Raw genomic sequence first — 15,679 nt, forward strand, 5'->3', positions numbered from 1 at the left:
AACAACACATGAGCCGAGGCACAAGCCAAAAATCAGCCACATCAGGAAGATTCAAACGCTAGTGAATAAAGGTAAGATTTGAGCCTGGATTTAAAAGAGTCAATAGAGGGGGCAGCTCTGATAGGGAGGGGAATTCTGTTCCACAGTCTAGGGACTGCAATAGCAAAGGTGCGGTCACCGCTGAGCTTAAATTTAGATCGCAGGACAGCCAGGAGCCCCAAGTAAGCCGACCTGAGGGACCTGGAAATAGAATAAGGGGTTAGAAGGTCTGCGATATCGGAGGGGGCCAGCTCATTTAGGGCTTTATAAACAAACAGGAGAACCTTAAAATCAATTATAAGCCATACTGGCAGGCAGTGGGGAGAGGCCAGGATAGGAGTAATATGGTCCCTCTTCCGGGCACCTGTCAGGAGCCTGGCTGCGGCGTTCTGGACCAGTTGCAGACGGGAGAGGGACGACTGACTAATCCCAGTATACAGGGAGTTGGAGTAGTCCAAGCGGGAGGATACAAGGGCGTGGGTGACTTTCTCGAGATCTTTGAAAGAGAGAAACGACTTGATTTTGGCAATAGTACGAAGCTGGAAAAAACTGGCTTTTACTACTGCATTAACTTGCTTGTTAAACTTAAAGGCGGAATCAAATATCACACCATGGGATTTAACGTGGGGTTTGACACGGGTGGACAGGTTACCAAGACTGTTGGTACTCACTTTGATGGAGTCGGGGGGCAAAATAGGACAACTTCAGACTTGCCTTCATTCAGCTGTGGGAAGTTTTGTGCCATCCAACACTGTATGTTCTCAAGGCAGTTCATGAGGCTGACTAGATTTGACTGGTCACATTTCAGACTGTACAGACATGTATACAACCTTAGAGTTTGGCCAATATCCTCCTACATTCCCCTCTTTATTTCTTGTACATTGTGATGGAGACACAACATAAAGACTTTCACTCCTTTGGATGTAAGATATTAAATAAATAAATAAGAATAGCCCTTGTGAAAGAGGCTGCTGTGATGCCAGCAGTCAGTCTGAGTGAGCTGCCGAAGTCATTGGCTCCAACTGAAGTTGAAGTTCATGGCTCCACAATCTCTGAAGCCTTGCACAGAAAAGGGATTTATGGAAGATTGGCAAGGGAGGAGCCCTGGCTTTTAAAAAAAAAATATCCTTGCTCGTAAAGTCTTCGCAGATTGTCACTTAGAAGACACTGTAAAGATGTAGAAGAAGGTCTTGTAGCTGGATGAGATTAAAGTGGACTATTTTTACCTCAGCACATAGGGTGTAAATCTAATACTGCGCATCAGCCAGGTAACACCATTCCTACGGTAGACAGTGGTGGGGGTGGCATCATGTTATGGGGATGCTTTTCACTAGCAGGGACTGAAAGTCTGGTCAGGATTGATGGGAAAATGAAAGCTGCTAAATACAATGAGATCCTGGATAAAAACCTGCTAGCCTCTGCCAGGAAGCTTAAAATGAGGAGTGAGTTTGTTTTCAGCAGTATAACGACCCAAAGAACACTGCCAGATCCACTGGGGAGTGGCTTCAAATGATGAAAATTGATGACCTTGAGTAGCCTACTCAGAGTTTTGAGCTTAACCCAATTGAACATCTCTGACAAGACCTTAAGGTTGCTGTCCACTGCCGCTCCCTACCTAACCTGGCTCATCTTGAGCAACTTTGCAAGGAGGAATGGACAAGTCTTGCTGCATCACGTTGTGCAAAGCTACTAGAGACTTATCCAAAGAGACTACTGGCTGATAATAGTGACGCAAGGTGGTTCAAAGTAAAAGTAATAGCAATAAATACTGAACATGAAATAACAATATAACAAAGTTCTTGAATAAGTGTAGCTATTCCCTTTTGTTTAAGAGCCTGATGGTTGAGGGGTAGTAACTGTTCTTGAACCTGGTGGTGCGAGTCCTGAGGCTCCTGTATCTTCTACCTGATGGCAGCAGCGGAAACAGAGCACGGCCTGGATGGGCAGCGTTTCATGTAGATGTGCTCAATGGTTGTGAGGGCTTTACCCATAAGAGCATAAGATATAGGAGCAGAATTAGGCCATTTGGTCCATCAAGTCTGCTCTGCTATTCAAATCATGGCCGATCCTTTTCTCTCCTCCTCAACCCCACTCCCCAGCCTTCTCCCCGTAACCTTCGATGCTATGTCCAAACAAGAACCTAGCAATCTCTGCCTTAAATACAGCCAACGACCTGGCCTCCACAGCTGCCTGTGGTAACAAATTACATAAATTCACCACCCTCTGGCTAAAGAACTTTCTCAGCATCTCTGTTTTAAATGGACGCTCCTCTATCCTGAGGCTGTGCCCTCTTGTCCTAGATTCCCCCACCATGGGAAACATCTTTTCCACATCTCCTATCTAGGCCTTTCAATATTCGAAGGATTTCAATGAGATTCCCCCTCAACCTAAATTCCAGCGAGTACAGACCCAGAGCTGTCAAACGTTCCTTGTATGATAACCCTTATGTTATCGGAATCATCCTCACGAACCTCCTCTGAACCCTCTCCAATGCCAGCACATCTTTTCTTAGATGAGGAGCCCAAAACTGTTTACAATACTCAAGGTGAGGCCTCACCAGTGCCTTATAAAGCCTCAGCATCATATCCCTGCTCTTGTATTCTAGACCTTTTGAAATGAATGCTAACTTGTATCTGGTGTTGGATCTGTACTTTGCCACACAGTTATAGGTGTAAAATGAGTAAAGCAGGGCCTTGTGGTGCTCCTGTGCTGATGGAGATTGCAGAGGAGATGTTTTTGCCAATCCGAACTGACTGGGGTCTACAGGTGAGGAAATCCAGGATCCAATTGCACAAGGGGGTATTGAAGCCTGAATCATGGAGTTTACTGATTAGTTTTGAGGGGATGATGGTATTAAATGCTGAGCCGTAATTGATAAGGAGCACCTTGATGTATGCATCTTTGCTGTCCACATGTTCCAGGATTGTGTGAAGAGCCAATGAGATGGCCTCCGCTGTAGACCTGTTCCTTCAGTAAGCTAATTGGAGTGGATCCAAGTCACCATTCAGACAGGAGCTGAAATGCTTCAACACCAGCCTCTCAAAACACTTCATCACTGTGGATGTAAGTGCCACTGGGTGATGGTAATTTAGACAGGTTACCATGCTCTTCTTGGGCACCAGTATGATTGAAGCCTGCTTTAGGCGATGGGTACCACACACTGCTGGAGTGAGAGGCTGAAGATATCCGTGAATACACCAGCCAGTTGGTTGGCACATGTCTTCAGCACTCGGCCAGGTACTCCATCCAGACCGGATGCTTTCCTTGGACTCACTCTCTGGAAGACATCTTCAGATACTGAGACCAAAGGATCATTGGGGGACATGGGGGTATGCGATGGTTCCTCACTGTTCTGGTGGTCAAAGCGAGCAGAGAAGGCATTGAGTTCATCTGGATGCAAAGCTCTGTGCCCCTGTGTCGCAAGATTTAGCTTTGTAGGAGGCTATGGCATTCAAACACTGCCATAGCTGTCGAGCATCCCTCATTGATTCCAGTATTGTCTGGAATCTCCACTTTGCCTAAGGGGTGGCTTTCCAGAGATCATACCTGTACCTCTTGTAGCATTCCTGATCTCCAGATCGGAATGCCTCTGATCTGGCTCTCAGCAGGTTCTGGATTTCCTTGTTCATCCAGGGCTTCTGATTGGAGGAAGTGTGGAATGATGTCATTGGGACACACCCGTCCACAGCTGACTTGGCCAGTCCACTGACTCAAGGCAATCCTGTAACCGTTCTTCTGCCTCCCACCACCACCTCTTGGTTGTATTAAGTACTGAGCAAAGAGGAATGAATACTTTTGAAATGCTGACATTACAGGTTTTGAATTTTTTAGTTTTTCCTGTGTTTGGGCAATATTGTGGAAAAAAAGAGCAGGTGATTCACAAGTACAAATTCTCAGTTAAATTGATCAAAATCCCTGGTTGCAATACTTATTTATATGAACAAAGGGTTGGGGCTGAATGCTTTTATAAGGCACAGTATCTCCCAGAAGTAATTTATGAAGAGAGCTGAAGTGCCTAAATTTCTGATTATAGCAACCTTTAACATTTTATAAAGAAACTGAAGGTATTGAAGGGTTAGTAGGAAAGATAAGGAGAAACTGCTACGTTTGGAGAGGGACTTCCGAATTAGGGATGATAAAATAGAACATTACAGCACAGAACAGGCCCTTTGGTCTATAATGTTGTGCCATTTAACCTAATCTAAAATCAATGTACGTACACACACACACACACACACACACCCCCTCCATTTTTCTGTCATCCATGTACCTATCTAAAAGTTTCTTAAATGTCCCTAATGTATCTATCTGCCTCTACCATTACCCCTGGAAGAGCATTCCATGCACTCGCCAGTCTCTGACTTGCCTCTGATATCTCCCCTGTACTGTCCTCCAATCACCTTAAAATTATGCCCCTCATAGTAGTTATTTCTGCACTGGGGAAAAGTCTGGATATCGACTTGTTCTATGCCTCTTAATATCTTGTACGCTTCTATCAAGTCACCCCTCATGAGGGGACAGTTCACACAAAGCATCATTGAAATCTGGCACCCTCTTCATCATGGAAAACTGTTAAGGCTAGTTTCAATGAAACTTGTCTGCACGAGTGAAGCCACGGTAGCATAGTGGTTAGTGTGACGCTATTGCAGCTCAGGGCGTTGGAGTTCAGAGTTCAATTCCAGCATCCTCTATAAGAAAGTTTCTACGTTCTTCCCGTGAATATAAGGGTTTCCTCCCGGTGCTCTGGTTTCCTCCCACAGTCCAAAGATGTACCGGTTAGTAGGTTAATTGGATATTTTAAATTGTCCTGTGATTAAGCCAGTGTTAAATAGATGGTCGCTGGGCAGTGCAGCTTGTTGAGGTAGAAGGATCTTTTCTGTAAATAAATAAATTAATAAATTTAGATCATTTGTTTTTTTATAGGGAAGAGAAATTAATTTCGTTATTAATAGCTGGATCTCACTACATTAAGCCATTTACCTGGACTTCTGTGTGTCCACTGCTACATGTGGAAGTGAAGGACTTGTTGACTTGCGTGCATTGTGTTAGATTTAGCGTTAGTTTTGCTTTGCAGCTGAACTTCCTCTGGAGTCCTTTGGTGGAGCCTCGTGTTTCTGGCCTGCACGGTGTACAAAGCTAGTGAGATTAACTGGGGGGGACTGCATTTGGAAATTCTGGGTTAGCAGGACCTGGCCCATCCTGTAGAACATTCACAGTTACCTCATGTGAGCGAAATGCAATGCATGACCATTGGCAAATACCCCAGACCATGATTGGCCCTCTGATTGCCAGTAACATCATCCTCTCTATTTTTACAGCGCTAAGACAGCTGCGTGGTGATGCCAACCTGACGTCAGAATTAGGTGAAATGTTGGAAGAGCAATCTGCACTTGAAGGTGAAAATGTCAAGAAAATATGGGACATGTTTCTAGACCGTAGTGTCCGAAGGCAGCTGATGATCACCACTGTGCTGGGCTGTGCCGTACAGTTATGTGGGAATGACACTGTAAGTAGGATGAGGTCCAAAGGAAGTTTGACACTGGAAATATATAATAGCAATAGTGGCTGTCTAATCTTTAATCAAATGGATGGCATCAAAATGTAAGCTCCATTTTCTCAAACACATGCTGGATGCAGGACTGCATGATGCATTTCACAAGGCGCTTTTACATCTCCATTTCGGAAGGCTTTGAGGATGGGCACCAGTGGAGAGGCAATGTACCTCAAATGGTACAATTTTATGGGGCTAGGTAAACAAAACAACTCTGCATTCACATAGACATTTCTTTGAAGGTGGCAGCACAAAAAGATAAAGATGTGAATGAGAGATCTGCAAGCTTCTGCTGGACTTCCTCAGAGCGACATATTTAGAATTCAGTGAGGCATGGACATGTTAAAATGGATTAATATGTAGAATTGCAACAAGAGATATATTTGTAGTTGTGACGCACTTGAATTCCAATGGATTCTGTTGCATTGGCAAAGGAATTGATATTTGATGCAAAGTGTACAGAAAAATGGACGAAACATTATTGTCTGGAAGTGTGTCTCACTGGTTGTTTGGCTTACTATTGCCCACTTTGTTTACACGTGACTGAAAGGAAACTTCAGTATAAATTAGTATCAAATTTGTATTTCAACTTCAACGTTCACGGCGCCCACCTGCCAAGGAGTTTCTGAGGAATGGCCGTAAAGGAAGAGACCAATATGAGAGTCAAAAAACTTCAAAACACAAACTACCTGGGAACAAGATTGCAAAAAAATCACATCAACTATTAAAGTGAAAGGACATCAAACAACACAGAGAATAGATCATCGAATACATTAGAATATACCATATAGTATAACACACCGTATATTACAGTGAATAGTATTTTGTGGGCATCTTGCATAACAATATAAACTCTTGAATTAGCTGAGCATGTATATTTTACATAACACTGTGTATGACAGGAGAGAGCAAATCAAGTGTTAATAGACTCTTTCATGGGGACAGCAAATCGGCTTTGTGTTTGTATTATCTTGGTCAATGTCTCCCATCCACTACATAATGTACTGTTGGACACAGGAGTACATTCAGCCAGAGACTCATTCCACCGAGATGCAACACAGAGCGTCATAGGAAGTCATTCCTGCCTGTGGCCATCAAACTTTACAACTCCTCCCTTGGAGGGTCAGACACCCTGAGCCGATAGGCTGGTCCTGGACTTATTTCATAATTTACTGGCATAATTTACATATTACTATTTAACTATTTATGGTTCTATTACTATTGACTATTTATGGTGCAACTGTAACGAAAACCAATTTCCCCCAGGATCAATAAAGTATGGCTATGACTATGACTATTTGCCTGGTCTGACGTGTTAGCAGAAACAGGTTATATCTGGTTGGATTCAGAGTTTTGATTCCTTTTGCCCCAACAGATGTACTACTACGCTGCATATGTGTTTCGTGCTGTGGGAATTTCTGACAAAAACATCCCATACGTCACTATCGGAACTGGGTGCTGTGAGCTTGTTACTGCATTGACAAGTGTGCGTAATGTTTTTTTTAATTAAGGTTCTCATTGTTTTGTTTGATTCCTATTATTAAATACTTCAAACCCATTCATACACAAATTAAGAGAGAATTAAATAGCCCCAGGGTAAAGTCACCTTCCCACTTTTTATATAGGCTTATGATTAGTTGCAAGCAATTTAAAAGTTCTCCAAGATCTTTCCTAATTTTCAATTTAAAGAACTGAAGTGTGTGATACACTGTGTAATATATAGGCTGAAGAATGCAAGTGTGTAATGTGTAGGAGGGATCCAAGAGGGAAGGAATACCTGCAGTAAAATTAATTGGGTGAAGTGCATTGCTCAAAACGTGTGAAACACATTGCAGGATAGATAATAAACAGTCTGGAAAATGTTAAAAAAATGATACAAATGTGATTCTGCTGAGCTCTGAGTAAAACGAAGATTCAAAGGTGGTGCACATTACATTATGAACCACTCTAGTTGAATATGGGATAATCCACGAATAAAAACAAAAAAAAAGTTACTATGAAAGCTGCTTTAGGACGGGTGTATATCTCTCTCTCAGCAGGAATTACCTCCGCAAATGACACTAAAAGATTTTAAGCATGTGGATGGAAAAGACAAAGTGATAGACCTGCTGCCAATTGTAATCAATTAAGCCAGTGGGAATTTTAAATAGTCAAAACAGTCGGCTGTTCTATAAGGAGATGATGATAAAATTGCTCAGTGCATCAGTGACATTCCAACTTCTGGCTGGCTTTTGGTGACCTGAGAGAGAGATTCAGAGTTGGAGGCAATGAAACCACAGCTTGCATTTATTTACCAGACAAGGAGAATAAGCTGTTTGTCAGTTTTAAGGGTAGGTTGCCAGTTTTAAGTGTGTGTGCCATAAGATTGCAGAGACTGGGCTTTTCATCATGAAAGACGGTCACCTGAGAGAAGATCTTACAGGGATTTGTAATTGTTAGGGACAAAGAAAATGTCAAAACAATATGTAAAATTAATCTGCAAAAGTGGAACTTGGGTTGGTAGATGTCTGACTCATACCAACCCAAGCCTTGAGGTTTGCAATTTTTCTGTACCCAACCTGACCTATAGACAATTACAAATACCTCCCTCTCCTTTCTCAACCTCTGTCCCCATCTCTGGAGGCAAACTGTTACCGACATCTTTTATAAACCTGCCGATTCCTATGGTTATCTTGACTATACCTCTTCCTGTTCCGTCTGCTGTAAAAATGCTATTCCCCTTTCTCAATTCCTTCATCTCCGCTTCATTTGTTCCCAGGACGCAGCTTTCCATTTCAGGACATCAGAGAATGGAGTTTCCCTTCCTCCACCATTGATCCTGCTCTCGTCTACATCTCCATTTCACAAACATCTGCACTCACCCCATCTTTCTGCCACCTTAACAGTGATAGAGTTCCGCTTATCCTTACCTACCACCCTATGAGCACCAGCATTCAACACACCATCCTCTGCAACATTCTCCATCTTCGAAGGGATCCTACAACTAAGAACATCTTTACCTCTCCCCACTCTCTGCTTCCCACAGAGATCGGTCCCTCCGTGATTCTGTTGTCCTTTCGTCCCTGCCCGCTAATCTCCCTCCCAGCACCAATCTCTACAAGCTGTCCAAGTGCTACACCTGCCCATTCACCTCCAAACAGCCCTTCCACATGAGGCAACACTTTATCTGCGAGCCTGCTGGGTTCGTCTATTGTGTCCAGTACTCCCAATGCGGCCTCCTCTACTTTGTCTTAGTGGACTTGAAGGTAGACCCTCTGGCCAGATGACGTTTATCCTCAGATACTGTGGGGACACAAGGGAAGAGATTGCTGGGATTCAGGCTGAAATTTTAAAATCTCCTTTGGCCATGTGACTGGGAGACAGCAAATGTGGTCCGTGTTTTCAGGAAGAAGCCTGGTAGTTATAGATCTGTAGGCCTGACATCTGGGTAAAAGGGAGTAATTAAGGGCAGCCAGATGGCTTTGTCAAGGGTAGTTCCACTGGTCGGCATCGATGTAGTGGGCAGGGGGTCCTGCTTCCATGTTGTATGACAATACCAGACCCTGTGTGACGGCAGATCACTCTGATCTTCGGAATCAGGGTCCAGCTGAACCACGGACTTGGCTTTATGCTGCACTGTGCGTTTTGCAATTTAATGGGCAGCATACACGATTCTGACAGAGTCATCACGTCATGCCCAAGGGTTCTTTCTTGCAGATGTATTATTACCGTGTTCTAACACCTGAGTTCCCTCCATTAGAATCTGTTCGTTGACCGAGTTGGGCGCAGGTTGCTGCTTATGGGAGGTTACGGTCTGATGGTCATCTGTGGAATAATTTTCACCATCTCATTGGCTCTCCAAGTGAGTCACAGTCTCTTTTTCAGAGTTAAAAGGAGAGTCAGGTTGGAATTAGTCAATTTTCAGGGCATGATTCCTATTTCAGAGATAATTTTTAATCTCCATTTTCTTCTTTACTTAAAGTGATTAGAAGTAGAAAAACTTGTGAACAGCATTGATACCAAAATTCCCATCCAGGAGTTCTCATGGTATCTAGCTGACTAGAATGACACCAAAATAAAGAAGTTGAGGAATTTTTTGATTTGACATCTCTATCGGGCTTTTAATGCCTAGCTCCATGTTTAGCAACTCGGGGTTGATTATCAGGTTAATGTAATGAGGAGCATGTTCAACCATTCAATGTCATGAAGCTTTGACTTTAAAAAAAATCTTTATGTATTTAATCCAAAAGAAAAACAAGGGGAAAAAAACTTGTGCTTCAGGTCATTCAGACTGAAAGTTATACAATTTACTTTTCAAAATCCAGAATTTCTCACTCACCTACCTACTGAAATCATTCTTATTTTGAACAGAGACCTTCAGATCAATCCTGATGAATGAGGTTGTGCATGATAATACAAGATCTCCTGAGTGCAAACCCCACCGACAGCTGGGAAAGCCGTTTGAAATGGCTGATGAGCTGTAAAGCTGCCCAAATGTTTGTGAAAATCTCAGACATTTCTAAACGTCAGAAACATGAAAAAAAAGTTAATCATTATGTTACAACTGTGTTCAAATTTATTAAAACAATTATAGTAAATAAAAAAACAAACACATTATGCAAGAAAACACTTAAAAATAATTGAATTGCTTTTCTCCCAGCTTTGCCTCTCATTAAAATGAATGGCATCACTTAATCTAGTACAGTTCAAGTTAAGATCATAAAATGGAGGAGCAGAATTAAGGCCATCTAACTCACCAAGTCTGCTCTGCCATTTCATCACAGCTGATCCATTTTCCCTCTCAGCCCCAATCTGCTTTCTTTTCCCCATATCCCTTCACGTCCTGGCCAATCAAGACCCTATCAACCTCTGCTTTCAATATACCCAATGACTTGGCCTCCACAGCCGCCTGTGGCAATGAATTCCACAGATCCCCCACTCTCTGATTAAAGAAATTCCTCCTCATCTCTGTTCTAAAATGACTCCCCCTCATTCTGAGGCTGTGTCCTCTGGTCTTAGACTCCCCCACCTGAGGAAACATCCTCTCCACATCCACTCTGTTGCTGCCTTTCAGCATTCAATAGGTTTCAATGAGGTCACCTCTCATTCTTCTAAATTCCAGTGAGTAGAGGCCCAAAGCCATTGAATGATCCTCTCATGACAATCCCAGAATCATTTCTGTAGACCTCCTTTGAACCCTTTCCAATGCCAGCACATTCTTTCTTAGAAAAGGGGCCCAAAACTGCTCACAATACTCCGAGTGAGGCCTCACCTCTCGAAAAGAATGCTAACATTGCATTTGCCTTCCTTGCTACTGGTTCAACCTGCAAATTAACCTTCAGGGAATCCTGCACGAGGACTCGCAAGTCCCCGTGCACCTCAGTTTATGTCGTTAAGCCATGTAACAGCAGCAATGGAAAATGAAAAGTGTCCAGTGCAGGGTGAGAGTGTGCGAGGTGAGGTAGGGTGTTGGGGGGGGGAGCTTGTTAACAGGGCATTCACTCAGGCTTTACATGTGTGATGGGTGGCTGCAGGGTAAGGGCTTAACCGGTTGCATTTATTTCTTGGGAAATGGTCCCAGATGTAAAGAAAGCAAACAGAAGGAGCCATCATAGGAGAACTTGTGCTGTTAGCGCACAGAGCAATAGTGAGAATAGATTTGGAGCACTGGCTACAGTTTAGCGCTCCTTATTTAAGGAAGGATATGTTTGTTTGGAGGCAGTTCAGAAGAGATTTACTAAGTTGATTCATAGGATTAAATGGTTATTTTATTAGTGAAGACTAAGCAGATTGGATGGTATAGTATCCTGAGATTCAGGAGAATGAGATGTAGTCTCATTGAAAATCTGAAAGATTCTGAAGGAGATGTACAGGTTAGAATCTAGAACTAGTAGTTTCAGAAATCGCCTTTTTAGGATGTAGATTGGGATGTATTTCTTCTTTATGAGGATTATTTCTTTGGAATTCTTTACCCCAGCGCAATGGAGGCTGAATCACTGAATGTATTCAAAGCACAGGTGGACAGATGTTTGAAATGTAGGATAGTCAAAAGTTATAAGGAGCAGGCAGGGAAGTGGAGCCAAATTCAAGTTTAGGTTAATCACAATCTCATTGAGTAGCAGATCAGGCCTGAAGGATCTCAAGGTTTGTTCCTACTCCACTTTCTTAAATCCAGTGAATGACAGTTGGAGCACTGATTACTGAAAGGTATCTAGAGAGAACGCGTGGTTAATTGGTCATTGTGAATTGTCCCATGATTAGGTGAGGGTTAAATTAGTGTGTGGCTGGGCGGTGTGGCTCAAAGGGCCTGTTTCACGCTCTATCTTCAAACAAATAAATAATGGTAACTATAGGTGATAAGGCTGATTGTTGCATATCTTCCCATATCTAGCACAACCAAATCAAAACAGAACCAAAGCTTGAGTAGGTCAGTTGTTGCAAGAAAAGGAATTCAAATTCAGTTGAGGGCTCTGAACTTCATCCCTGATCATGTTTTCAGTTGTACTGTTAGAATTAACCTGTCTAATGACTAGTGGAAAAACAACCCTGCATGTTTAACTCATGTGATCTGTCTTGAACTAGGACAAGATTAGCTGGATGCCATATGTGAGTGTCGTTTCCATCTTTGCATCCATCTTAAGCTTTGGAATTGGCCCAGGTAAGACTCTGTATTATAGTCTATAAAGAAAATTCCAATTGTTGACAAAATGCAGCAGTTGCTGACATTAAAAGTTAATATTTCATCGTGAGTCCTTCAAAACTGCAAAATAAGTGAGCTGTTTTTGTGGAGTTCAGATATAAAAGATGAAGTTACTAAAGATACTTTGGTCAGAAATATGGAAATGATGGGAGGGATGAATCAAGTGTAACCATTTTAATGGAAAAAAATCATGTTGCATCCTCCAGTTTGACCTGCTTGATCTGTTAGTGAGCACTTTGTGGAAGATATATTCAATGCATGAGGTATCAATGCTACAACCACAGTAGAGATGATTGGCTAGGCTGCCTATCAATCAGGCTCAGTGATTATCTTTGTGTGTATAATTTGTATGTACCTGTCCTTCACTCACTGTTTTCTGATTAAATTCCTCCACTTCATGGGGAAAAGTAGCTCTAGTTTCTGTTCCCCCTGCCTTTTAAATAGTCTTTTTCTGAATAAAAAAATTTGCTTTGAGAATATTTCTTTCTACCTCCAACTCATTGCCCAGTATAGGATTAATAATAGATGTATTCTACTCCCTGCACTGAAATTTCTCAGTCTCCTGATATAGAAGTGTCTAGACGGCTGCAGATGGAGTAATTATTAACTGTATAGTTGGTGTTGCTAATGATGTAGCAGTCTTGTGATAATAGTGTTTATTCTTTCCTGCATGTGATAAGTAGAATCTGAATAATAGCCAGGAGTTACTGATGTCCTTATGTTTAGAGTATCATTATTGTGATTTCTCTGCCCCTAGCAGGGGTAACTGGGATCATTCCGATGGAGATCTTTGACCAGACTGCAAGGCCTTCAGCTTATATGATCAATGGATTCCTTTTCTGGATAAATTTTATTATTATTGGGTTAACGTTCCCATTTATTGTTGTAAGTATCATGAACGTTAACAATGTTTAATATTGGAACAAATTAATCATTCTTATCTCTATAAATAGTCTATATTGTAAAAATGGAAAGTGATGAGAAATGACCAGGTATGGTGGCGTGGAAATAGTTAACAGTTCAGGTCAATGAGAATTCATCGGGATGGGGAAAAATAGGAAGTGGTAAGTTTTAGGGTACTGGGAAAGAGAAGGAAACATAGAAACATAGAAAATAGGTGCAGGAGTAGGCCATTCGGCCCTTCAAGCCTGCACCGCCATTTATTATGATCATGGCTGATCATCCAACTCAGAACCCAGCCTTCCCTCCATACCCTCTGACCCCTGTAGCCACAAGGGCCATATCTAACTCCCTCTTAAACATAGCCAATGAACTGGCCTCAACAGTTTGCTGTGGCAGAGAATTCCACAGATTCACCACTCTCTGTGTGAAGAAGTTTTTCCTAATCTCGGTCCTAAAAGGCTTCCCCTCTATCCTCAAACTGTGACCCCTCGTTCTGGACCTCCCCAACATCGGGAACAATCTTCCCGCATCTAGCCTGTCCAATCCCTTTAGGATCTTATACGTTTCAATCAGATCCCCCCTCAATCTTCTAAATTCCAACGAGTACAAGCCCAGTTCATCCAGTCTTTCTTCATATGAAAGACCTGCCATCCCAGGAATCAATCTGGTGAACCTTCTTTGTACTCCCTCTATGGCAAAGATGTCTTTCCTCAGATTAGGGGACCAAAACTGCACACAATACTCCAGGTGTGGTCTCACCAAGGCCTTGTACAACTGCAGTAGTACCTCCCTGCTCCTGTACTCGAATCCTCTCGCTATAAGTGCCAGCATACCATTCGCCTTTTTCACCGCCTGCTGTACCTGCATGCCCACTTTCAATGACTGGTGTAAGGAAGAAAGAGAAAGGATACTAAGTGAGTTTAATGAACGGCAAGCATAATAATAGGACGGGTGAAGAAGAAAAGATGGGTGAAGTGCATGAGTAGATGTGAATCGTGCAACTATTGTCTGCACTTGTCAAACAGTTGCAGATAACAAGTCTGGAAAGTTATGCTGTGAAGTTCTTTTGGACAAAATAAGAATCAAGTTTATTATCACTGACATACGTTGTGAAATTTGTGGCAGGAGTACAATGCAAGACATAAAACTCACTACGGGTTGAGTGCCCCTTATCCAAAATGCTTGGGGATGGGAGTGTTTCCGAGTTTTTAATATATAATGAGACAGCTTGGGATTGCCATCCTTTCCAACTCTGAATTTGTGTGCTACTGGTAAGCAATCCTTGTCTTGCACTTGCTCATCACACATGGGTACTTAATAGTAAAAATTGTTCTATACAATTAATATACATTAAATGGAAATATATGTGTACAGGGTAAGAAAAGCAGCATCAGGAGAATTCCTGATTCAGCTGTTGAACAACAACAAACAACAACAGGTTTCAGTCTCCACCTATGATGTCATGTTTTGATTAAAATGTTATAGTGCATTATATTTGTATTTTTTTAGGTTTTATGCCAGGCATAAAAACAATCTGCTTTGTAGACTTGTTCTGGTGTTAGATCTTCATCAGCAAAGCTCTTCGATGAATTTCTTTACTGCTTCATGATCAGCAGACTTTCAACTTTAGATAATCTGTAAGAATTTAACGCTGTGCCTTTCTGCAACCAGCCTGCTGAATATTCACAATTACCTTCAATTTTCAGTTTGTCATGATAGATCATTGCTTGTTTCATGATCAGCGTACCGTTAAGAGGCATATGTTCACACTGACACTGGCGAATCCACTCATGGTCGAGATCTTCATTGTTCACTTTATGCGGTGTTTTCCTATTTTTCATTAACTTCTCTTCATTACATACGTGAGGTCACTTCTCTGAAATTTCTGTGGTGCTCAGGGACTGGCACATCGCCTGGGAACCTTCCCAGCACCTTGTCGGAACTTTCCATGTGTGATGTCATGTCAGTGCTCGGAAAAATTTCAGATCTTGGAGGTTTTTGAATTTTGGAATTTCAGTAAAATACAAAAAAGAAAAAATAGTTTAACAGAGGAATAGCGAGGTAGCATTCAGAGGTTCTTAGGTTATTCAGAAATTTAATGACAAAGGGGAAGAAGCTGTTCCTAAAATGTTTAGCATGAGTCTTCAGGCTCCTGTTTCTCTTTCCCCAATGGTAATAAGGAAAAGAGAGCATGTCCTGGATATGGAAAGAATATGAATATGAAAACATTGATTTTTTTTGTAAAATAGAGTTAAGACAGAAGGAAAGCCAAGGCCAGAATAAGCTAAATCAACAGCTCCAATGGGGCTGATGCTCGAGGATATTAGAAAAGAATTAGAGATAGGTGTGTGAGATGAAGGGTGACATCTCTGGATGGAAGAGGTCCAGGAGGATGGAATAATGGTTCAATGGTTGGCTATGTTATTCAAGGGGAGGTAAGAAGAATTGTTAAAAAGGGAAAACACAGGAGCTTTTGCAGATACTAGAAATGGAATGAAGATCCTGAT

At 42.0% G+C, this 15,679-nt stretch overlaps 1 protein-coding gene across 4 annotated transcripts in view; it reads left to right on the top strand.

Moving 5' to 3' along the window:
* The window catches only part of LOC134338562 (solute carrier family 2, facilitated glucose transporter member 11-like), a 40,983-nt gene that overhangs the window by 19,827 nt on the left and 5,477 nt on the right, over positions 1-15,679 (top strand). For 3 of the 4 annotated variants that reach the window (XM_063034475.1, XM_063034473.1, XM_063034474.1), the window contains 5 exons: positions 5,358-5,545; positions 6,966-7,076; positions 9,330-9,431; positions 12,152-12,227; positions 13,027-13,154. In XM_063034475.1, coding sequence (XP_062890545.1) covers positions 5,358-5,545; positions 6,966-7,076; positions 9,330-9,431; positions 12,152-12,227; positions 13,027-13,154 — 605 coding nt within the window. The remainder of the gene's footprint in view (positions 1-5,357; positions 5,546-6,965; positions 7,077-9,329; positions 9,432-12,151; positions 12,228-13,026; positions 13,155-15,679) is intronic. The other variant, XM_063034477.1, reaches the window with a different exon arrangement.

The sequence above is a fragment of the Mobula hypostoma genome, chromosome 27 (genome assembly GCF_963921235.1).
Source record: "Mobula hypostoma chromosome 27, sMobHyp1.1, whole genome shotgun sequence".
NCBI classification, from domain to species: Eukaryota; Metazoa; Chordata; class Chondrichthyes; order Myliobatiformes; family Myliobatidae; genus Mobula; species Mobula hypostoma.